This window comes from Acyrthosiphon pisum, chromosome A1 (assembly GCF_005508785.2).
Source record: "Acyrthosiphon pisum isolate AL4f chromosome A1, pea_aphid_22Mar2018_4r6ur, whole genome shotgun sequence".
NCBI classification, from domain to species: domain Eukaryota; kingdom Metazoa; phylum Arthropoda; class Insecta; order Hemiptera; family Aphididae; genus Acyrthosiphon; species Acyrthosiphon pisum.
The window spans coordinates 155,095,298-155,122,744 of NC_042494.1; the positions used below are offsets into that span (position 1 = coordinate 155,095,298).

Genomic DNA, 27,447 nt, shown 5'->3' on the forward strand with positions numbered 1-27,447 from the left:
GTCCCCATGTATTAAATACGTACGATTATTTGTGGACTGTGTAAACTTGAATGAATCGACAATACTATCACTACTGCACCGATTGTATACTTTTAGCCCCCGAATTGACCTCCCGGGACGGGGATAATGGGATATATAAGTACCTATATTATAGTTATTTATAATACACGCTTGGTAAGTGATTTTCCGATGAGGTCAGACTGTTACTGTCTAGTAAAGGTGATCGGTGCTGTATACATTTTTTCATGTAACTACGATATTATTTAGTTTTAATTTATAATGGGTGAACTACAAATTATTGAGATGGTGGTGGTGGGACTTTTATTCCGGTACTTAAATTATATATGTAAACGAAATAAATAACAATAATAAATGGTGTGAGGCGAGGGCTTGGGAAGTTTGAAAGTTTGACAACAGATTACGAAAAATCTTAAAGAAATGATATACTGGAAAATATGAACGTCCTGTGGGCTTACAATAGTCATTGTGCCTTATGTTGTGTCAATAGTAATCATTTGCAGCTCATACAAAATGCACACAATGTATCTAAAATAATATAATAATATTGATTTCGACGAGATCGGTATAGATTTAGACAGCTAATTGATTTACGACGACGACGACAAGCTGACACAAGATCGCTGCAGTGATTGAGATAGAATATGCGATAAACTATCTCGTAAGCGATTCCCATGCTGCAGCTCACCGAGAGTACATAAGCTGGTAGCACACTGTTCACATCGCCTTATAATTATTATTATTCCTTGCCAACGCATTCGATTTTCATATAAGACGTAATCCACGTAGACGACGTTTTTTTCCCCTCCATAAACCTGCCTACGTAGTCGAATTAGGTGTTATAGTGTAAATAAATATTATTAAATCTATTGTTGCACGCGTTTAAAACAATAAAACTGCACTCCGAGACCACCTCAGCTGCAACAGCACCCGAATCGCGTACGGTTTGAAAATTCGAAAACACGGCGTAACCATAATAATATTATACTTATACCGACCGGTGGTTTATGTTGAGTATAATAACTACCGTATATATTGCGAGTTTATTTTTATCGTAGTCACGTGAGTTTTTGGATCCGCCGCGCGGTGGTGAGCGGTTATAAATTGGGCAATAAAAAACGATAAACACAGACCTGAGGTTATAATCTTTCAAACGTCGTGATGACCTACGGCCGGGACACCTGAATTGATAATGTGCAATCGATACGTTTTCCGTGGAAAATTATTAATAGTGTCACGAAAGAATGCTGCAGATATCATTATATTATGCAGGCCGCCGCCGCCGTCGTATAGTAAGCGGATACCACACGCCGCCCCGCCGTATTATATATATATATATATTTTATAATGTATAATATTATTATAAAAAAGTGTTATGTGAATGTATACGACTACCAAGCCATATTATACGTCTTATTATACACATTATTCTTAAAAAAAAAAAAAACGGTGCTTACTTCCGTACGTCGCTACGCATGCGCACGCGCGGGTCGGGCGTATATGCCTATATAATATTATTATCTACGACCGCTGCAGATTAGCCCGGGGATTTGAATCGAGCTCGATATTGTTATGGTATTATAATAATTATGGCCGATATCATTATGGTATAATATAACACGTAGGTACAACAATAATTATTAGCCGCGGGTAGGTTTACGAGCCGTGTATATACGACGACACTATTCTGCGGGGAGGTTACGGCGGTAGAAGTATTATATATATATTATTATTAATATTATCTGCACCACTGCAGCTGCGGTACATTACAACTGCGGTATCTGCGGAGTACGTCAACTTTTTTTCCGGTATTTTGGAATTATTCCAATAACACTGCAGCTTATGAATATTATCGATAAATCATTTGTAGCTGTACCCATATAATATACAGGTATACGTTATCTTGCCGAGTCGCGATAACGGGCCAGCGGGATATTATATCATTCCTTCTACGAGTGCCTTTGTCGCACTTTGTCTATAATAATATGCACATAATAACATCATATTATTATTATTATTATAGTCATGCGACCGTAACATCGACTATTAGTGCGAACCGCGAAATCATAATGCGTTACTCGAACTTGTATCATACGAGCAGCGGAGGAAATGTGCACGCGTGCTTGAAGTTTATAGGTATGATATAGTCGCAGGTACACACTTTTATGCCCACCTCGTATATTATATTGTATATTATTATTGCAGTGCGTTACAATCGTACACGCCGATAAGACTTACGGGATTCGCCTCAATGTTTCCAGTGGAAACCGTCGTATCGATATCGACGCTGCAGAGCCTTGTAGGGAAATATTAGAATCGAATCGTTCGCGCGGATATGTAGATAGAACAAAAAACATGTAGTATGTCTCGTGACAATATATATATAATACGACGGGCACTCATACATTTCGCGTAGAAAATTGTTTTCAGAAAATATAGACGATTCAATATGAATATCGACCATGGCAAACACCAACAGCAGCTATTTCCTCCTCATCACATTTATTTTGACTAAGAGTTGACGATTTTTCAATGTTATTGGACGTGGACGGTTAAAAAGTTGTGTTCAGATAATGGATATTTCGACTAGACTTACTAAACAAATCTGCAATAATGTATCTCGAAGCGAAAACACTAAATATTTCAGTAGATACCTATAATCTACTTTGACGAGTTAACGTATATAATATTATACTCGACGGTGTATATTGTTAACGACAGTGATGGGACTGTGATTTGCACACAATTTGGACCTATTACAGTCGAGGCCGCCATGGACCCATATTTACACCTAATTCAGTCCAAAACACGACCTAATCGATTCCGAAAAATAATACCCAATTTAGTCCAAAATTTTTTTTTTAATATACATTTTTCTTCCAATTTTATAGTGACATATTATACTCTATTATTATTATTGTCAAATAACGCTACCACCTACCAACGATCGTCTATATCACCTGACATATATTTATGTGAAAATAGTCATCCCATCCTGCGCAGCACTTATTTCATATCGTCAGTAATACAACACGACGGATATTATAAGATAAGCGACGGTAGGAAATTTCAATATCAATACTTCATAGGTACGTAGTAAATAATAATAAATTGTAATTTTGACTAAAAAAGTTTCAATGCCCGCCGTTTTTTTCAGCCCCATACCTACATATAACTCCGAATCTGGGACCAAACTATATGTCCAAAACCCTCCGAAATCGTACCTTACTCGTCGACCGCCGTACAATATTATTTACATATTATTGTTATCGGCGTGACTAGGTAATTAATCACGATGATATTAAGCCGACTGCCTGTGGCGTAGACAACAGAACTACAATGATAATATTATACAAAAACGTCGTCGGTATATTATAATAATAATAATGTGCAGCGCATCGATGTACAATCTGTTGCGCGAGAGACGACGACTCGACGAAACCGTAACGCCCGGTCCGTATCATTATATAGGTATACGGGTGTGTAATATAGAAGACAAAGTGTCATCCAGGACCTTGGAGAAGAAATTCCTGTCGAAGTCCTGACTTCTCTCCAATCAGGTCCCGTACGCGATGGCATGTCCGTTTTGTCACGATATATAAACGACGCGTACCGCGTTTATAACATACAATACGCACAATTGCGCACACACACGCGTAAAGGTATACACGCACGGCTCAGAGCTGCGTCGTCGTTCCGAGAAACCATTGCGACTGCACCATATTCGGCAACCGGTCTCTTTTAATTCCATCGTATACTCTGTTTTCGTACCGTTTTCATTTAGACCTGTTTGCTATTTTTTTTTTTTTTCACAATTTTTTTTCTTACACTTTACTCCCCCTTCCGCCGACACGCCGCCGTGTCCGCGTGCGTATACACGACGACGACGACATATACCTGCAGACGACGAACACAACATAACGGGGTTACCGACGGCGACGACGACGACCACGACGTAGGTATATACCTACCTATTAATACCTATAATATTATTATTATGTATAGGTACCTGCCAATGACAGTGGCGCTGACGAACAGCATTGACCAAGGATGTCAACCGTATTTTCACTATTTCTCATCACGTGCAACCGTTATCGCCCCGTCCCTATACTGCGAGCACACGACTGCGGTACGATGTTTACTATTTTTACTATACCTATGTTATTATTGTTATGACGTAAGGATCGATATGCAGACGAGACACGCGTCATACATTATAATATAATTATGTGGCTGCCCCGATAACCCGACTGCAGTTTCTCCAGTTTTGTCACCAAAGACAAAACATGACCTGAGTAACACCTATGGCTATCGGTCGTAGACATATGATAATATTATTATATATATCACATTTTTTTAGAATGTGCCTACACAAAAAAACTAAGGGAAATTATCGGAATAGATTATTACCTTTTAGTTTTTTTAACACGTATGTTTAGATAAAGCCACAGTTTTCAACAAAATTTTCGTAATAAACTTTTGAAACAACTATACCTACGTAATGCGATTTATGAAATTTTTCTCGACCATTTCTATGATACACCGTGCACGGTAGCATATATCTGGTATTATAAGTTCAACGAGTTCTCCAGCTCACATTATATAATATATATTATTATATTATATAGGTATAATAGCGTAATAACGGCGCAATAACAAATGCGAAAAACGTATCCTTACCGCAAAAACATATCATAATAGAATTATGATTGCGCGGCTATATAATGCTAATATCATATTATAATAATATTAAGTACGAAATCAAATCACGTATTTTGGAATACGAAATTTTATCGAAACAAAGAACGTACCGAACAATAATTTTGTGTCGCACACTTTGAAAACTCCGCCGTCCATTATACCCAAACGACAAACTTAAAATATTATGCATAATCTTATATTATATATTATTATCATGGGTAGTAGTTATATGCGGTGGTGTGGCAGCATTAGTCACAAGAATGACTGGTAATCCGTGTCTCGTGAGTGTTGTTTTTTTTTTTTTCGGAACAGACACGACGAAAAGCAGTCCATCGGCGAAAAGCAGTTTATTATTATTCTTTGTATGTATCATGTACCGGCCATGTAGACGAGAGACAGCAATCTTTGTCACGCCTTCGTCACACACGAATCCTGCGCAGAGTATCTATCAACGCTGTTATTGTTTGGATTGCAATACATAAATTACGCTCAATTGTGTCAGATTTATTTAAATAATGAACCGGTTTTACGCCGGCCTCCCATAGGCCATAAGTAAATCACAACAATTTTATGGGTTTTTTTTTTTTTGTTTCACTAAAAATTTCTCAATTACCTAAAATACATCGAATGCTGAGTATTATAATAATAAAATATCTCGTATACATAACGTAAACAAGGTCTTTATAGAATGCTTCGTACACCAGTTCGATGTTCGCGTAATATGTAAAGTAATCCAATATACATTTTTGTAATTGGTCGATGTATTTATAATATGAAAGACTCCTGTAATGTTCAAACAATTGTTTAGAGTGAGTCTAAAGTCTAAACCTTGCTACAATCTACACCTCAACTACAATTCGAGACTGTTGAGCACAATATAAATCAGATCCACCATAATATGTATACTATTATACTTAATATAGGTATATTTATACCTAACTAAGCACATATATAGTTCAACCGTTGTACGATTAAAGACATCAACGGTTATTCCACCGTAAGAAAGACTAGAAAAAAAATAGTGTCTTCCAGTAACAGAATTACCGTAGAATAATTTTAAAAGTTAATACAAGCTTCCAAGGGGAAAAATAAATTCACCTAAAACCTAAATGATAACTTGCATTTTCATTGTTTAATAACAAGAACATTTCTTTTAAAAATGTGTTGGCGCTCTGTATTTATTGCCTGCTATTCCAATACAGAAATTGTTTTTCTCACATTCACAATCTAAGTCATACTAAAATATGATATCACACATATTATGATAATATTAAGTTGTCCTTTTTCTATATAACAATAAATCTATGCCTCAGCTAAATGATTCCAAATTTGCTCTTCTACAACGAAGGAATGATATAACGTTCTCGGTGGCTCATGTTCCGATGTTGGATAATATTATATTTTTATAATAAAATATAGCTCATCACAGTTCGAACCATATTATTATAGTTAATTCATAAAATATACACAAGACGTGATTGTTGAACATCCAAATAAATGATTGGATAATATTATTATTATCATTAGCCCCGCAGTATAAAGGTAGCGCCCTCTAGTGCGATGACTAAAAAACATTTAAAAAAAATGTGATATGCAATTACCTTTACACTCGTGTGCGTTTGTTGCGGTCGCTCTGCTCCAAGGCGCGTCGTTGAAGAACGGCAGACACTCATTGCAGTCGGGCCCAGCCGTATTGTGCTCGCACCGACACACTCTCCTGGAAGTGCCATTGATTGAAGTGCTTTTAACACATTCACTGGCGTGGCCGTTACACTTGCATCTGTTGCAAAAAATTATTGGTTTTACATGGTTAGATGATAAAAAAACTGTTCGCCGACATTGTGAACCGTGAGTTTGCCGCCGAATGAAACAGAATTTAAATCAGCAATTCACTAATCATATATTCTTTGAAAATTCGATAGTGTGATGTAAAAAAAAAAATTAATTGAAGTGGAAATGGTTTTCAATTTTAAACAAAAAATTAACAAATGTTTATATTTTTAATATTAAATATTAACAAATTAATTAAAGAAAAAATTATCAATTGTGTACGATTTAATCATAACGTGTAGTTAAAATTTATTTATAATATAATTATTATTATTCACCTGGCTCCAACAGCGAAATCAGCAATAGCATAGAAATATGACTTCAGTACTTGAGGATCTCCAAATACTTCGTCACCAAATGTATTTAAACGATCTAACGTGATACGGACATCTGTCGCGGTTACCCAGTCCTAAAATATAAATTCAACAATACAAAATTTCGTGAACGAATATTTACAATAATATTATACATTAATTTTTTTGTAAATATAAGTTTGTAAACTTTTTATTAAAACAGTTGGTTAAAGACTTTCATCATTAAAGCGGTTCATGTTTAACAAACGAAATATATCACGATGAATTCATAACGATGCATTTATAAATTATAGTAATATTATCAAGGCACAATATAGCAATGAGATATGTTAAGGGATTCCATATAGGCAATTTAAATTAACGATTTAATAAAGGAAACATTAGTTAAGCACATTTAGTTGCCTACCTTAAAGGCGCTCGGTGCCAATGTCATTTTATCCACAAAAATACGCTCTACGGGAATTTTTTGATCCTGTTATGTAAAAATCAACTGATTTTGATAATTTTTTTTTGCTAATAGAGGATAATATTCTAAAGCCCACATTGAACTCCGTTTTTCAATATTTTAATATCAAACATTATAATGTGTCTTCAAAAATAATATAATATTCTAAGCTTTTTTTTACAAATTATATTATTATACCATTGAAATAAAATAAAAATCTGAGTTCAACGCGTGACTTATAGGAAGTAATCTTCTCTCAGTTAAAAAAATAGTTATCAAAATCCGATACTTCTATAAGACCTGAGAATTATTTCTGTGAAGTCATTTTTTTCGACATAATCCCCCGTATCAACCCCCCCTCTAAATAGGTAGTTGATCAATGGAAAAATACTATAATTAAGGTGGAAACTAAAAAAAATATATAATTTTCAAATTGCATAGAATTTTGGACAATTTTAAAAACCGCAACCATTTAATATTATAAAATCAGTTAGGTACCTACTTGAAGTTTTTTACAGAATTTTAAACACGACAATAAAAATATTATTAAATTAGGCAATAATCGTAATATTCAATATTTTTTTAACGTTAGTAATTTTTGCTAAATTATTTTGGTGATACTGATCTTATAAATAGCAAGTAACTCAAATCAAATTTTGAGCAATGTTTACAACTCTTAATATAAGTATTGTACGATACCTATTTTATACGAATGTTTCAACTTTTATTAAAACATTTATACATAATATAATAATGTTGTTAGTAAGTTTATGTTATCGAAAACATGTTAAAACTAACACATTTTTCCCGAATACTCAATTTTTACATTATATAATTTTATATTATGAACATTCAATTGAACTGTACGATTAGAGCCATTAGGCACAACTTAAATCTATAGACAATTTTATTTTATAATACTAACATAACTCATAAGTCATTACACATTTACAAACGACATAATATATAGTTGATCATACCCAAAATTCCGATTTTGTATCGTAAAATTTAGCCGATGGTCTACCTTCTAGTGTGGAAAATGGCACACTTCCTCCCGTCAATGGCGAAATATCTGAAAACTCGGAAGTACAGAACGCCCTGGTCTCTTGTTCGCCAAGACGGATGTAATTCAAGTCTGGCAATCCGTAGGTGTCTCTACAACTCCCACTAAAAGCAAACAAAACGATCGATTATATACAAGATAATGTTATATGCGTACGGGTAATTTAACCAGTCAACACAAATGAGTTGTAACGTAAAACTATAATTTGTTTATTTTTTTTTTTAATCTCTTATTATTCATTCTGACTGAAAAAAAAACCGAACACAATTATCCCATATAGCTTAAGGTCAAAAACTCAACAACAACAACAATTATAATAAAAATCACATATTATTATTATTAAATATTTAATCAAATATAAGTACTGTAAAATACTAAAATCGTATGTCTTATATACTCGCGGAACCCAACGCGTTGCACACTGTTAAATACGAAATAGTTCTTTTTTTATTTTTGGGAAAATCGATTTTAACAAATTGAACAATAATTAATCTCCATGTTTTAAGGGGCAAATGTAAACTGGGCCCGCGGTTACCTTTTTCGTTGTAAAGTCGGCCCGAAAATTTTAGGTAATGACATAGGTCGATTGTAAACTCGGCCCGGAAATTTAAAATGATAAAAAAGGACGATTGTAAACTCGGCCCCATAATTATTTTTACCAATAAAATATCTATCTTATTATTAATATGCATTTATGTTATTGTTCGATTTTCATATCAATTTATTGTAATAACTTATTTATTTACTTGTACTATTGGGCAATTTGCCCGTTTTATTCGTTGAATAAACAATTATTATTATTATTATTATTATTATTATAAAATATAATAAAAGGAACTATTTGTTATTAACGAATAGTACCTATGTATAGGTGTGTATATATCGGTGAGTGAATAGGTACGTCAAACACATGACTTTTTACTTAAAAAATAGATTTATATTATAATATAACCTTACATTATTTACTATTGCACTACAGTTTTAATTATATTTGTACACTTTTGTACACTTATTATACATGGATACATTTTACTTATATTTTTTAATACTGAAATATATTACTTAATTTTTTTCACAATTTTAGTGAATTCTACATTTATATAACGAACTTCATACTATGAATAAAAATATGAAAATAATTTTTGGAGGATAATGATTATCACCTCCACATAGTGTCCTCTAAATTGTTCTCAAAAATATTATACATATTATATTTTTATTCAGGCCGAGTTTACACGTCAATCAGTTTTACCTGTAAAAACCCCGGGCCCAGTTTACTCCTAAATTATTTTTACCTGAAAAAAACAGGGGCCGAGTTTACAATAGACCTTTTGAACATTTTTTTTTCCTCGGCCGAGTTTACAATCGCCCGTTTTAAGCACTGATTTAAGTCTATGCATTAATACACTCACCTGTAGAACTGATACGGTATCCACGGTCCATCTTCTGTACTTTTCTTATACATCGCGAAACTTTCGGGCCTAGGCGAGTAAAACAGAAGTCGGATGTACGTGATATCGAATGCTTTACCTATAGTTAAACGAGAAAAAAATTAGTAAAAATATTGATAAATCAGTTTATTTGCAATTCGTTCGTTTAAAATATAATAATTTAAGATTCATGTTGTGCAACCAAATTCATGATTGGACCTGTAGTCTGAAACTCTGGTATGATTTTATTCTAAGAGGTATAATAGGTACCAATATTTTTAAATGTTTAAATAAATTTGCTATGCACATTCAGTAGCTAAAATTCGAACAAACCCAACGGCATATAAGTTTATAGTGGTGGCAGAATTTAATTGGGTAATTACAGCTCTTCTTTTGTTGATACCTACCTCAAAACGTATCTTGTATTTAATAAACTGGTTTAATATTCTAAATGCCTTGATTGATTATTAATTTTGATATTATATTCAAAATTCTGATCGAGGCGAATAATTTATTGATTATTCAAAATTAGTGTTCCGAGAGAAACACTTCATCTGTTTCGACCACAACACGAATGTGACACACCCGAACCAGTAGCTCACGTACTAACGGTACCACCCAAACTGATTTATATTAAAAAATTAGTAGGTACCTACCTATAATATTTTATGAAAATTTTTTTAATTCGTTTTGACGATAAGTCGTTATACGAGCTGGTTGTTGAGCTATAGGCAAAAGATATTAATTGGAATATTCAGAATTCCAAGATCATATTATTGTTCATTTTCCTCAATTTTAGTGTTATATTATATCAGTAATTATGTTAATTTAACACGGTTATCAAAATAAAAATAATAAACAATATGCAAATCTTATTCGTAATAATTATATATTATATTACTATAAATAAGCATATTTAAATATTTAACGTTTATCTACTAATATTCAGAGTTAAAAAGTATTTTTTAGAGTACCTACACTGAGATTTACTTACTTACTCACTTTATTTCACGGATACATTTTATTTTCGACTTAACTTCAGCAGTGTAAACTAAATCATAATATAAATCATATATATATATATACCAGTGATTCCCAATTGGCAGTCCGCGTGTTCATGTTGAGGGTCAGTAATTGTGTAGTACTAGCTGTTGTGATTTTTCATTTTCATTTTATTTTATTTTAGTGAAATTATTAAATTCGTATTTGAATGACATTCAGGTGTTTTTAAACTATTGAAATTCGTGTATCGTGAAAAAGGTAAACAATCAATTTATTCAAATTTAAAAGTAATAAGTAATAGTAGACTCCATAAAAGGGGTCCATGGCTTCATACTAATTGGGAACCACTGATATAATATACGATAGTAAGTTACTCTTTATAGTAAGTGGTTTCTAACATAAACTTAACGATTATGGAAAAATGCAGTTTTATGCAATTTTTGATACATTATTATCATTGTTATCAAGCATGTAAAAAATTTAATATTTATTTGAATCGTGTCTATAAAAGTTATATGCCGACATACCGCTGACAACGGCATATGCCGGTTGGATACGGTTTGTGTTTGCAATTTCACTCACGACATTATAATAATATCCGATATGCAACCCAAATGCATTTACATATTTACTTATTATTGCGGCGCGTAGCACTTACATCTACAGAGTGTTCAGATATTTTTCGAAATCCAAAGTTATTGGTAACCGCACCGTAAATCGGTAAATTCAATATAAAATAGGAAAAATGCCGATATATAGTTTGCAATGTTGGTTGACCCGTTCTCAAAAATCGGTTAAATGCCATGTATTTTTATATTTCGTCGAGCTATTCAAATTTGAACGTGAAACAATCACAATTTAATAAAAAAAATATCAAAACAACATTATTCATTGAATCGCTATGTATACATGCACCGCTGCAACAGTGTGCTTCAACTCTTTGCCGACGTTCCAGAGAAATAAAACGCACCTAAATAAAATTGCATATAAAAAATAATATCGCCGTTCCTTTGTGCAGAGCCGACAAATGTCTTTGTCAACCGAGAAATATGTTATTCACTACCGTTTGTCAGAGAACAATTATTATTATTCTGGTCCATGCGTAATAAGTACATAAATTATTAGCTACCATATTACGATAATCGTGTGATAAATTAAACAGTGCCAATATTATTGAAGTACCTATATAATATAATATTATTATGAGTGGAAAAAAAACAACAATTATACCGTATAGGTACATTTTGAAACCTACACTGATATTCTTTAATGATGGTAAAAACATTGTGTCGCATATAATCTAAAATATATCCACTGCAGAGCATAAGACCTTGTCGTACAACTGTTTTTTTGAGTACTCCAGCACAAAAACCGATATGAATATATTCTTATTTTTTCTAATAATCAATAGTTAGGTTGAATCTGGCCAAAGTGTATAGTTGTAGAGCAAACTATATATTATGTATTATGTATTATGTATTATATTGTATATAGGTATGTTCTCCAATTAACATATCGGACTATTTACAACAGAAAAATCGGTGGCATTATAAATTATCAAAAATAATAATTACTATTGTGAATGAGCTGGATATACGTATTATAGGGCAATAATTTAAAACGTAGTTAGCGACAGGTGGGGTTTACTTCTTTCAAATAATATGCGTGGGAGACGAAAAAATAAATTCTGTTCATCCTACGGGAAATGACAAACGCCCCAACGTATTTTTTATTTATTTGTCTGGCTTTTCTAGATCCTAATTCTATTTTACAACAAATTAACAGCCGGTTTTCGTACGACAATTAGTGTATATTATATAATATATTAATGTAATACGTATGTAATGTCGGTTGTTATTCGCGTAAAAAAATCAAAAAAAAATTATTATTTGCTCGATACCGTCGTTATTCGTTATATTATGCATTTATGCCACAATAATTGGACGGTAAAAATTATGTTTCTAATAGACTAATAGACACAACTGTCGCGTTAAGTATGCATCCTTTTACAATTTATTGACATTATAAAATATTTTATTTGATGAAGAACGAGTCTGTGCCGATCACCAAAAAATGATTAATGATATATTGGTAGCACGACAATTATTATAAAGAACTAAAACCAAGCAATGCAAAATTACGTCTTCAAAGCATATCTTTTTTTTAAATATCGTCATTTAACAAGACAATAGTTCAACGAATATATTATATTATAGGTATATTTATATCCTACAACATTTAAGTATTAAAGTAGTTTTCGCTGTAATTATTGTAGTCTCCGTATTTGAAAAAGATCAAATATAATGTTTTATTATTATTATTATTTTTTTGTAGTATGAATATACTAAAAACTTTTTAAGGAAAAGTTGATTAACCAAACGACATAATATTATATTCAATAATATATTGTTGGTACTTTTTAATTATTAAAAGTGAAAATAGGACTATACATTATGGCAACCACGTGTTTTTAAAAACCATATTACAAATTCTATTGCCATTGGTATCAATGGAAGTACAGAGGTCATCGTTTGGTTGTTTCCTGTTTGAGCTGTTATCTGTGCACGAAGCGCTTTTATCGTGGAATATAATAATTCTTTGGTGACCGAAAACACTTAAGCTGAATTGTTTATAAAACCATTGCCTGGTGTAAATTATTAAATTTAATAACATATTATAATTTCAACATTTAAAACAAGTAAATAATTTAAACATTTAAAACGAGTAAATAATATTTTTAGTACCAATGTAAATTACAATTTTAAGGAAATTAAATTATAATTGAAAAAAATTAAAATCGAATACTATGAAATAGGAATCTACTGATGTGGAACGAACAAGAATCAATACTGATATTTATTTATTTATTATACCATATAGTATAATTGATTATAAATAACAAGTATATTATAATTTAATGCCTAAAAAAATGATATTAATGATGGTCTTGAGTTTTATTTAAACTGTTTTCAAAGCACACGTGAATAATTATTCATCACTCAACGAAAAAAAATGTAATTAAATCGATTTTTATTTAGCACCCGTCAGATACGCCATAAACGTATACGACGAGAAACACAAACCAAGCAAACTGACCATATTACGATGTGTTGATTGTAAATTTTGACAGGTCCATAGACAAGTTTCTCCAATTACGTTTTATGAGTTTATATTAATTTTCGTCCGTCCACGAATCTATTAGAACTCGGAAGGCCTATATCTTTGAAGGATGTAAAACCCTGATATATAATATTTTATATTATGAAAACGATGAAATAATCAGCGGAAAGGTCAGCCCACGTAATATAGCGATAGGATAGGATGTTTGATTTTTTTTTTTTTTTACATATGAAGAGTTCAGTGATACAGGATGTTCAAATAATGCATTGCTAATTTATATATTTATCATATTTGATTAAAATTCTTCTTAAAAGCAATAAAATAATTTGAAAGATTGTAACAATATTTAGTTTATGATGCAATTAGGTACCTATTTTATGTCTGGCCTGTTAGGTGTTTATTACATAATCATAATATATTCATATTGTATTATAAAAACACCGAGATAACATTATTAACGGTAGACGACCGTACACAAATCACATTAGAGAAATTATATGTAAATAAATCAAAAGGTGTATAATATATATATTTATTTATTTTTCAGGTTTTCGGAGGACAGAACTAATTACACCTGGGTACGTGGTTTAAACGATTCGAAATACATCATGGACGGTAATCGTCCGAAGTACAAACACGAACGAATTTGAAAGATTCAACCGGCTGACAGATCAATAATAATCAATATTAACTCAACTGCAGCGTGTAATTATTGTTCATCGTGGAAATCGATAGCAGCTGTTACTTATACAACGTACCTGATGATAATATAACATTATTATGATGGATATGTTACGTGTGCACCGACCGACAAAATAATTAAATAAACGTGCAGTCGAGTATTTCGATCTTACGCGTCACAGCGATTTATGCTTAGCATCTTGAAATTATTATCAAAAAGACGTTTATAAACACGAAATAATAGACATAACCTACAATTTTGTTGCATCTCGGACTTAATTGTTTTCGAGATTAAAATCATAACCTATACACACGAATTATAGACGGTGTACGATAACACGGGTACCTAATATCTGTAAAGGTTTCCCCCGTCAAATATAAATGTTTGAATAATGATTGATTTCCAAATGAGAATATTACCATAGACCGGTATTGTTCTATGATAAGTGATTACATACCATTATAATATTATTATGATAAACTTACAATACGGCAATAGCAATTTTCGGAAGTAATGGTTTATCGTAGTGCCTATTGTGTTATAATTAAATACATATTTTAAAAGGAAACGTGCTGATACTTCCTACGCACAATATAATTTCATTTACAACATAGTTTCATACTATTGGATTTTAAGACTAAACTGATTCCTTTAAAAAAATTAAAATTAATATTTTTCAAACTCGTCTATAAATTGTATTTACGACTGCCTAATAATTATAAAACCCACAAAATGTCCGCCTTCTGCTATCAAACGTCTGATATCGTTTTACTCTGTACAGCTGATATTATTAACAGAACACATAGGATTACTTAATAACCAGACTGTAAGTGTTAAATTATATAGTTGCGGGAAAAAAAACTAATTATAAGCCTCGAGTCACATCTCACCACTCAGCATTAAGAACTCAACACTAATCATCGGGAATGCATTATATAATAATATAATATAAAAGTAGAGAACGGAGATAATTGCACATTAAATACAGTATATGATCAAATGTCCGCCCTTGTTTGCCCATCCGAAACAGTAGCCACGTAAATTACATGCATGTAAATAACTATTTGAACAGAACAAAATGTACATATAGGGGTGTCCGAAATAGTTTAGGCGCCCGGTGCCGATGTCATTACAATGAATTTTCGAGGATAAATTATAATTTATCCTCGAAAATACACACTGCATGAAAAACGATACCGCCTTGTGGAATAAACCAAATTTCATAATTTTTTTTTTAATTTGCTAGAGGGAAATATTTTACAGCCCGCATCGATCTCTGTTTTTCAATATTTTATTCTCAAACGTTATAATATGTCTAAAGAAATACAAGATAAAAATCATTTTTTTTACAAATTTTTCAATATAATTATTTGAAATAAAATACAAAATCAGAGATCGATGCGGGCTGTAGGCTGTAAGTCTTCTTCTTCCAGATAAAAAAATAGTCATCAATATCTGACAATTCTACAAAGCTTGAGAGTTATTCCGTAAATTCATTTTTTTTTATATAATACACCCTATCAACCATCCCTAAATATGTATCGGGTAGTAGATTAGTGGAAAAGTCTTATAAATTAGGTGGAAACTAAAATATAAAATTTGATTTTCAAATTTTATAGAATTGTTGAAAATTTTAAAAACTGGCAACGGGGACCCTTAATAAAATTAATTAAAAACATAAGTTAACATCCCATTCTGTAACAGCATCTTAATACTATTACAAAATCTTCGATGGATTATAGCAGATTATAATAAATTGTACATTTGAAAGTGAAAATAAAAAACGTAAATTAAAAACCATTTGTTTGGGGATATGGATTATATTGTTATAATATTATACTTGCAGTTAAGGCTCATTTTCAAAGATCAAGTGGGTGATAATTTAATATTTCCATTCGAGAAGAATGTAAAACTGGAAATAAATTGACAAGCTTAAACAAATTGACAAAAATTACTTTCGAAGCATAAAGTGATTGCGTCTCTCGATGGGGAGTCTATATTCGGTTAATGGATTTTAAACTATATATACATTTAAATCAATGTCAAAAAAAAAAAAATGTTTCTTATAAATCATAAAAGCTACTTTTTTTTAAAAACAAAAATCATAAAAAAGCAATAGGTACTATTGATTATTTAATGAAACAATGGTTTTCTCTATCTGATTTATTGTTAAAACAATAAGTTATGGGGAATGTTATTATCCGATTTTATACGTAAGGACTAATAATTTACGTTCAGAATATTCTCAATAAATTATTAGTAACTTTACGTATTATCAAATTTAAAAACGAAAATATTATCCGTTCGCTATCATTTTTCTCAATATTTTTAACTAAAAATCCATTAATAAGTATTTTTACGGTATGTGCCTACTTCTATAGATATTTTAACTAATTATTAGAGACAGTTATGCAAAAAACTTACGATATAATAAAACTGATAATGTTATCCTCTTTAAATTTGAAAACCTATTGAAAATGTACTTTAAATAAAAAATAAAATACAACAGCAAAACTGTAAATTGTATTGCAAATTCTGAACGTATAAATTTGAAATGTTTTTATTAATGTATAATATTATAAGATATTTTTAGGCTATTAGGTAAATAGGTAATTGTAAATAACCTGCAAGGTTTTTTTTTTTATATAAACGTTAGTTTCGATAGTAATTAATTATTTAATATTTATTGGTGACAACAATTTAAAATTGTTACTATCAGCATACCGTTTGTCAAGGAATACAAATTCCCAATTTTTTACAATCCCTACGAATATAGGTCAAGGTCTAGTTCGGGTATATCAGTCGAATGCTTCGAACCTATACTTAAGCTTAATCGTGTCAAACATGGGCGATTGTGTAATGTCACATACCGAAGTGCAGGGTCAGGTTGACTTGGTTCGGGTATTGAACGCTCTCGTACATGGTTTCCGACTGCCACCACGTTCGATTCGCGTAGCTGCTGAAATCTGTCATGTAGTAGGGCGAGTGAGATGATTCGGTGCACACGTCACACGTCTTCTTGGTAACTTGACTGCCCGACTGCACACAAAATTCTGTAGGGCCGGATTGGCCACACGTGTTGGTTGCTTCGACTTCTAATCCGAACGCCGCGTTCTCGAAACCCGGTATACATCTCTGCAATGGAAAAATACCAGTTAGAAAACCACCGTCGCGCGAATCATCGATACGATATACAAAGCATATTATTGCGCATATGTTATAATATTAAGCTCAGCAGTGAAACTAGGGCTAACATTGTTTTTTTTTTTTGGGGGAGGGGGGATCACACCACCATATATATATCCGCTTAAAAATATAAAAAATCAGGTTATATCACTGTATAATGGATTGTATTAAATTTAAATTCAATGATATCATATCATTGTATACGAAAAACGATTCTGAGCGGAGACGGTTTGTCAGTCTGGATATTTTATATTTTATTATAGCCTGTAAGTTAAATTAATATTATAAATTAGGTACAACAAAATAACTAAAATCGATATTTTTATTTTTAATCGTTTTATGGTGATAAACAAAGCATCAAAAATTAAAATCCCATTTTTAGTAACTTCAAATTTGTCAGTGTTTTTTACCGTGGTATTAAATAACTATTGAGAAAATCGAAAAATGACCTCTTTAAAGCACTATCTTGATCCAATTTGATAAAAGATAAGATATTATATGTTGAAATCGAAGCACTCCTTTTGGTAGAAATTTTGTATACAAGTAAAAAAAAAAAAATTAAAAAATAAACACCATTGTAAAACCACTAGGCACTAGATCCCTCACTCCGATCAGAATCTAAAAATACTGAAAATTACTGATATTAATTATTTACCAAAGTTTCATTTTCACAATAATAATATACTGTCTGTATATTATAGTTCAGTGCATGTATACCTACCTACTGTAAAGTGATGCATTGTAATCGTACCAATGCACCAATGGGTTCCTTGAAGACAAACACAGCTAATGCTATTTACTGTACTTATTGTATATTATCATGGGCAATATGAAATAATTATAAATTTTAAATAACAATTTAATAATTTAATTTTTTCCAAAAAAAAAAAAAATAATAATAATAATTACAATTAAATTTTAAAGGCTTAATAATATTTTAGGAAATAATTGAATAATTTATTTGAAGGAGGGGAGGTTGGCCAAACCTAGTTGTCGCGGTTATGATTAAGCTATTTCGTTACAATACATTTTAATTAGCTGTTATTAATGCTAATTAGTAATTATTTAATATACCAATATAATATGTAATACTAATTATTTGGTACCTATACACTTTTAAAGGTCACCTAAGCTTCTAACGAACGTATTTTCCCAAGTTCGGTAGGCAGAGAATAGATACTTTTTTTTTTGATTCATAAGTAATTCATTTACACATAAATAAATGAATGATAAGTGTACTATACATTAACAAACGTAACAATTGCCATGCAAAATAGTATAGATAATAATATATACACTTTTTTCTTATTAATCTCGAAACGAAATACAAAATATGTTAAACATAGGTAAACGTAATAATTAATGTACATAATATGTAGAGGTATCTACCGGGATTGAACGGTTTCTTCTCATAGCGGCGGACGTTTCGAATGACACGATTTACATATAACATTAATCGCTCCTACGTATGTGTAGTTTTGCAATTATTGTACGGTGATCAGGCACTTAGTCCCGCAGGTTCTCGTCCAGTGTACGTAATTATTTCGATCGCGATTCGCGGTGAGCAGTAGTTCAGTAGTTATTATTATTATTCCTGCAGCAGTATAGTGGGTATATTACTTCGTAAGTATATTAGTATAATATGTGCTCAAAGGACACGCGCATAATTATGCATCCCGCAAACAAATTCATTAAAAATGCACCGGACTTACGACGCGCGTTCGGTCCATCGTTAACCGACATACTTAGTAATATTATTTTATTATTATTGTGGCTCGGCCCTCGAACTGCACATGTTTTCGCTCATTATTACGAATTGACCTTCCGGCTCGCGGCGGTCGCACTCGGGCGCATATGGGCCTATGTATGTATATAATATATATATTATTATTATTGTAGGTCGCTGTGCAGCATTGTGTCGAAAACCGCGGGGAAGATTACGACGTATTAAATGGCGGATAAGAGAGAAAAATCCGACGGAATGCCGCAACGTGCGTTGCAGTGAGACGTCGCAGCTCCCCTGCCTTTCCACCTGGGATACATTATAATAATATGTATAGAAGGCGCACGATGTCAGACGTTTTTATTATCGGTGTAGCTGTGAATAATTGCCGGATTCTGGTCTGGATTTATACATTATTTTATTATTATTATACAGATACGCGCGGCTACCGGAATTGTACATGTGTCGTTTCGGTTTTATGTACATGTATGATATTATGTAGTACCTATATAGGTACACTCCTCTACACAGAGCACCTCGTTATTATATCTGCGCTTACAATGCGTACAAGATAATAATATAACGTCGCAACAAGAATATTGTTGTCATATACTTGACTCACGTCCCAAAGACTCAACCTCCGCCGTGTCCGAGTGAATAAAACCGACGGGTTTTCACAGCGTATAATCCAAAATATCTCTCTCTCTCTCTCAATATATATAAAAAAGGCGGTTGTACAAAAATAAACACTAATTTTCTCAAAAAGTATTAACTAACGTTTTTATAAATATTGTTTTTTACATTATTTGACTGTATTTTTTTTTGGATGACAATATTTAATTTTAATTTCGTTTTACAAGCAAAATATATTTATGAAAAATGTATTTTGAATTTCGAACAAGTAGGTAGTTAATTAGATATATTATGTGTTTAAAGCTTAGATAATTGGAGGAGTATGATGGAGTGCCTAATAGAACTTCATGGACAGGGATATCCACAACATTTTGGCCCACTACTCCTCGTCTCCCCTCAACTAAACTATAAATACTTGCATTGAGTTGTAATTATAATTAAATACTCGATCGAAATTCGATTTGTATACTAACAAACTACTAACTGATTTTTGAGTAAATGAGTGTTTACCTTAAGAGAATCGTCTTGTACATAATAATATAAAAGAATAATATACACAGTCCGGCAGTCATACTCGACACATTAACGTATCTGAAGCTAAACAAGGGGAGGATAGATGCAATTTCAGTTTTTTTTTTTAATGCAGCTGATGTGGAGGGTTCTTCTCCAAGCCATTTTATCAACTTCTTGAATTTTTTGGTTCATTTGCAATAGGCATTAATTTTGTAATTTTATAAATACCTACATCCACCCATGTCTGTTACCCCCTTAATACACCACCAAGTCTCAACGCGTATAATTTACTGGACTCTTTGTGCTCATATATCAGTCGTCTTAAACGTGTCCCGACGCGTTAATTAACACACCAACGAAATGTACGGAAAAATATTTCACAATCAAAAACGGAATAAATATAAACAAAATATGTATGTTGTTGTTATTTTACGCTGAGTTTATGTCACCGAGTTTAGTCTTAAAAACTAACAAAGGCTAGCCAAAATCGTGAATTTGTATCGTCATCAGATTAACTCGACCGTTACAACAATACATACTCAACAATGCAGCATACATATACTGCAGATTTCTTAACTATTATGGTAATTTGAGAAATTATAAACGGCTATTCTAAGTTGTGATGTATACTAAATAAACATTAAATATAATACAAACATTAATTTGTTTATGTGGTATGGAATAATATTTTGCACGAAATAATATTATTTCACTAAAAATGCATTTTAGTCACGTTTATATACTATAAACACCTAGGTAGCATAATATTATTTTTCGAAATCTATTGAAGTTTGTTATTGTACGACATCGTGCTAAGATTTTATGGAAAATAATTTCAATCAGGTTTCGCGGTCGTATTTTAAGCTGTTGTAATATTGTATTACTGATTATTGAATTTTATCGAAATTTAAAGACTAGAACTCAGTCAGTTTTTTTTATTTATTCTTAACAACTATGACAAAAAATAGAAAAACATCATTAAACATGTACAAATTTCAATGAATAAAAATACTGTGATTCCTTAAATTGGAAAAGAAGCGTTAATTATATGAAATATCATATTTCTGTATACAATTCACATTATACAGCTTAAGTAAACTGTCGGAAAAATGGAAAGTCAGTACACCGCAGCTTTCTGATGCGTGAAATAATATTATAATAATAATTAAATATGATTTATGCGATGAGCCTTAAATTAATTTGTTGTGATTGGTTAATCTCAGATAAAAAGATTTTTTTATTTCAATTATCAATGGCAGTTAGAATGTGCAGGTGTACCCACTATCCAAACATATTAGGCGTAGATATGACTCTTTATGGTTATTAATTATTAGTTATATTATATTATATTTTATCGTGCAATGAAATGACTAAGCCACTAAGGATATTACTTTGGAAACTTTCTTTAGTATTTTTTAAATTTTCATCTACATGTAAATAGTGAAATATAATTCGATGACCTTATTGGAATAGCATATGAGTCGTCATTGAGAGGGTGAGCTGAGTAGTATTTCCCTGGGCCGAGGACATTTAGAATTGTAATTTTAATATTGACTACTTGCTAATGCATATTTTATTATATACAACTGCACTTTGTTTATTAAAAACAACTTTCTTTTTAAATCAATAGCTAATTATCTATCTGGGGCTCATCGCACTTGAATAACATAAAAGTGATTAAGTAAAATACATGGATTGAATTTCACTTGAAAACGTACACAAAAATAGTGTTACTTTCGACGCAGTGTATATATACGATAGTTTTATACGTTTATATAAATATATGTTATATCATATGTGTGCGTTATATTTCGATGCGTAAAGACACATTGCCCAAATTACCACATGTTTATTATTTCTAATCTATAAAGAAAACTACATATACCCAATGATTGGTATATAACATGACCGCACACGATGTCACGGAAGACGCACCGGTGCGGTGTATGATCAAAGGGACCAATCGTTTCAGAATATGATAGATAACGATGGAATAGATTTCCAGAAATGGATTTGTGTAGGTACTTGGAGAAAAAAATGTAGCGACGATAACCAAAACGTTAAGTGTATGCTGTATGGTACACATTATCGTAATATCTGTAATAATGCTTATATATACGAGTGTAAAATAAAAATAACTGACATAATGGCATGTGTGTGTGTGTGTGTAGTTAGAATATATGGTCGAAGTGAACATAATAATGTATTGGGGTGTAAGGGGGAGGAGGTGGGCACATTATATCGCGACGTCACATTTTTTCAGATCCATTCCAAATTTCGTCAACAAAAAAAACACTGCTATCCTATATATATATATTATTTTATATACGAACCAAGGGCACGTGTTGGTAGCCGTCACACACATATTATAATATATGTAGATGGTAGGTAGGTAATAGCCAATAGGAATGATATTGAATATTTTAACTTCTATTACGTACCGAGACGCGTAAAAACGCGATTTGAATTAATCTCATCCAGTTCGATTCGATTCGATTCGATTATTATTATTTAACTTTTTATCACAAAAACATCCGGAAACCGGTGCCCGCGCTGGGCTCGGGCAATCGACCGAACGATCGTCCGCGGGTCCTGCCATACCATGTCTAAGACGAGACGATCATTATTATTAGGTTTACTATCGTTTCCGTCGAAAGTGCCGAACGGTTTTGAAAAATTCCCAGCTGCTCTCCGTTTGATCGGGGAGCGGTATACCTATTATAGGTAGGTACCCCAGAAAATACGGACAAATAACGACGTCCGTGCTGTAAAATGTCTTCACGGGCTGTCACGTCTCGGCATAAACGGTTTGCCGCGCTGTCCACCGTCGTCTTTTTACGGTTCGCCTATCGCGTACCTATCATAAATATTTTTACATAATACACCGTTTATCGTAGTATTCCCTCTGTCGTCGTACCGCATACCATATACCAATACGATCAGTCATTCACTGTTACCCGCGTATGCGACGTCCATGATATTATTATACACAACCGACGAGTTCAGTGCGAACGTTTACATTTACTATAATATTTTGTAGTAATAATAATATCGTGCTCGAGAAAAGGGTCCCGTGAACATGGCGGCTACTGTTTATAAAATTAGACTGGAAACAATCCTGGACCCGAAACAGATGTCACGAAACTACCGGCACGCCGACGCCGTACACTGCGCATTATACGTATATCAGAGGATAGCACGAAACGTGTAAAATAAAATATACCTCTCAGTCGTTTTACATCCCAACTAGAACACAAGATGAGTGACGAAAACATTAACTGATAGCGGGAAAATTCGTAAACCATGGTTATATCTTATATATTATACGGGTTTACTAATGAAACAAAAACGATCGCCTGAATATATTTTCACTTTTATAGATGGTACCTATGCGAGTGTTTATGTTTATATTATTATAATACAGATAAAATAAACGAATTTCGACAAATTAATGAGTCAGCATAGGGTTTATACTATTATGAACTGCCGCAGCAATAATATATGGTCAACAATCTTGTTTCTATTTTGAATTTTCACTAGGTATATTTTTTAAAGTTCATTTTACTTAATATGTAAATTTAAAGATTATTAGATAGATAATAATTAACAACTGACGGGTTTTGAGTTTTGGGCACTAATGTAGCCCCATTTAAAATATTACATTAAACGTCAATAAATTTTAAACTGAGAAGTGAAAAATAGTGAATCTAGGTGTTTTGATCACGTAAAGACGTAACCGAAGTAGCAATGTGTGTGGGAAGTGGGTAGTACAATATATTATATAGACATTATACGCGTTTGATAAAATCTCAAATGTGTACGTGATGACCACGAAATAATATTTTGCATGTACCTACCATGTATACACTTAAATGAATATTATTTTTTAATTCAATTCTTATGTTTCTAATATATTATTATCAAGTATCTATTAGACTGGATATGAATATTTTTATTGATTAATCGGAAAAAATAAAGTTACTGACAAAGGTTCTTATAATATCTATATATAAATATATATACAACATATTATTTAGACCATATTATATAGATAAGGAATGACTGTTGCATAATTTAAATCACCTACAAAATACAAAATTAGTTTAATGCAACTCTCGCGAAATGTATTCTACAACCATATTAATATACGGCCAATGTATTACTCGTTTCTCAGAAATCTATCAACTGATATTTTGAGCTAACCACATTCATTAATTGATAACAAATTATAAGGTATAATGCCACATAATATATGAATAAAAAACAAGGCAGTTCATAATTTTATACTGATGTTCAATTTTTAACACATAATTTTTATTCTTAATAATTTATTGTGTGTGATAATGTTTATTAAATTAGACAATAAATATATTATTCGACACACTCAATTGTTGAAAAAATCATATGGGAGTATTGTGAAGCTCAGATATTACAGAAATTTTGAATTATATTCTCCTTTATAAACTATATAATACAACCCGACGCCCTTGAGCCATGCTTATATACTCGCTGAAATCCAATGTTCATCTTAACCATATCACCACTGGACCCAAATGGAAAAAATTTTTTTTTTTCAATTCTCCGACTATTTCTTAGTCTGTAAACAATACATTCCTTCGCCTCGGGCCGAGGTTTGTTTTCTATGGAATTCGTGATCGAAAGAAGAAAAAAGGTCGAGCAACAAAAGATTTTGAAAACCAACAGGGTTACTCGCCATATGCAAACATTTGTATTACCGCATAATAGAACGGAATAGCGATGATGATGTTATAGCTTGCAATGATACTATGTGCAAAACCGATTGGATATTTTCCGAAGTACCTGAATTGGCAAGGTAATCTTTAAAAGCAATAATTGGCAATAGTAAAATCGTAAATTGTCCAAGCAAACAGTTACCTATACCCATATAAAATTATAATTTATGCGTATGGCCGCGTCGATTAAATTATTCTCATCGCAATCATTTAAATTTTAAATATAAAACGTGATTCGATTTTTCCTCATAATAAAAAAAAAACCAGTAATATTTAGATAAAATATTTTCTTAAAAAAATGTCGTTTACGGTTCATTGTTTTTGGCAGGGTCGCTATCATTTATAGTTTTTCCTTACACGTTGTACACAATAGTAATATATACCTACATCATGTATATAACTTGACATAATAATATTATCGATAACCATCAGTATAGTACCTAATATAGAGGGAATAGGGTTGGTCTCGGACGACGACACGCGTTACGATATAATATAATTCTTTTCCGTCAGTCGGCCGGCATGTTATTTTCAAAAAAAAACTCAAATCTATACGACGAGTACAACCATGTTCGAATATTACCGAGTGTTTTTTTTCTCTTCGGATGGACGCGTCTGCGTGAGGGTTACAAGACATACTTATATCATATTATATGAATAGGTACGTATAGGGGTCGCGTGATTCGACGTTCTACCTTATGATTACATCACGTAATCGTAGTAGTAATAATAATAATAATAATAATACGATATCCGACGGGCGTTCGGTATGGAAAAAACGCAGGGCTAGACCTACCTGAGGTTTGTTGCGTTCGTCGTAACATTGATTGCCGCCCGTGTTGTAGATCGGTTCGACGGGGATGGTGACGTCGGGCACGGCGGCGACCACGGCGGCGGCCACGACCGCGGTCAGCAGCAGCGACAGCGGCGACATCGGGATCAGCTTCATTTCCGGCGAGATCGGAACGTGCTGACGTGCGTGTACGGGGGGGAGGGGTCGTCACAAGAACCGCATTTTTCGTGGGAAAACGCGGACGGGGTGAAAACGGAAACGAGTCGTCCTGGAAAATGTCTTGCTGCAGAGTTCGGCCGCAGTCGTGTGTGTCGCGCACGGGTTTGCGAACGTGTATGAGCTAGTGCGTGCGTGTGCTGCGATCTCAAAGGGTCACCACCACCACCACCACCGCGGCATGTGGCGGCCAAATGTGCGCGAGTATAATATAATATATAATGTGGCGCGTTCGGTACAGATCGGAGACTGGAGAGAAGGAACAGAGATACAGAGAGAGAGAGATAAATATTAAATATATATAAATAGAGAGAGAGAGATAGAGAGAGAGAGAGAGAGAGAGAGACGGAGAGACGGAAACGAAGAAGACGACGACGGCGAGACGCACGTGAACACAGAGACCACCGAACGCACACTACGCACGTTTTCTATCGGGCGCGCTACGGGATGCTGTCTGATGACTGTCGAGTGTAGCACGCAGCAGCTCTCCTATCAGCCGGACCGCCGCCGCCGCCGCCACCTCCACCCACTCCACCGCCACCACCACCCCCCCGAACCGTCGTTCTCTTTCGCTCCGATTTTACTCTCGTTTATTATTATTACGATTTCGTACGCGTCCGTCCTAGTCTGACCACCGTTATACAGTGTATAGGTTAGGGCACCGCCTTTTTTCTATAATTATTTTAATACCACCCTTATTAAATATATATATAATATGATATTAATAGCAATTTAAATTATCCTTTTAATATTATAACACTATAATATAATAATATGGACGTGCATCATGTCCGTCGCCGACAATGTCTTATTATGTATTTATTATTATATTAGTACGCGCAAGCACACCGCCCGAGAGGTATTGACATTTAAATTCAAATTTGCGTGGGAATTTATTCGTTGGTCATATCTATGGTTAAATTATAATATTATACGAAACGCCTTTTATATTATGTCAGTTTTTTTCTTAACAAACATAATGAAAAATAAGAGCAGTTATATATTTTGAAACATATTTATACAC

At 32.6% G+C, this 27,447-nt stretch overlaps 1 protein-coding gene across 1 annotated transcript in view; it reads right to left on the minus strand.

Moving 5' to 3' along the window:
* The window catches only part of LOC100160481 (laminin subunit gamma-1), a 57,357-nt gene extending 30,492 nt beyond the window's left edge, over nucleotides 1-26,865 (minus strand). Inside the window, exons 1-6 of the mRNA XM_001944298.5 lie at nucleotides 26,211-26,865; nucleotides 17,476-17,740; nucleotides 9,784-9,901; nucleotides 8,289-8,475; nucleotides 6,828-6,958; nucleotides 6,321-6,499 (exon numbers count right to left, since the gene is read on the minus strand). Coding sequence (XP_001944333.2) covers nucleotides 6,321-6,499; nucleotides 6,828-6,958; nucleotides 8,289-8,475; nucleotides 9,784-9,901; nucleotides 17,476-17,740; nucleotides 26,211-26,363 — 1,033 coding nt within the window. The 5' untranslated portion in view covers nucleotides 26,364-26,865. The remainder of the gene's footprint in view (nucleotides 1-6,320; nucleotides 6,500-6,827; nucleotides 6,959-8,288; nucleotides 8,476-9,783; nucleotides 9,902-17,475; nucleotides 17,741-26,210) is intronic.
* Between the last annotated feature and the right edge of the window lie 582 nt (nucleotides 26,866-27,447).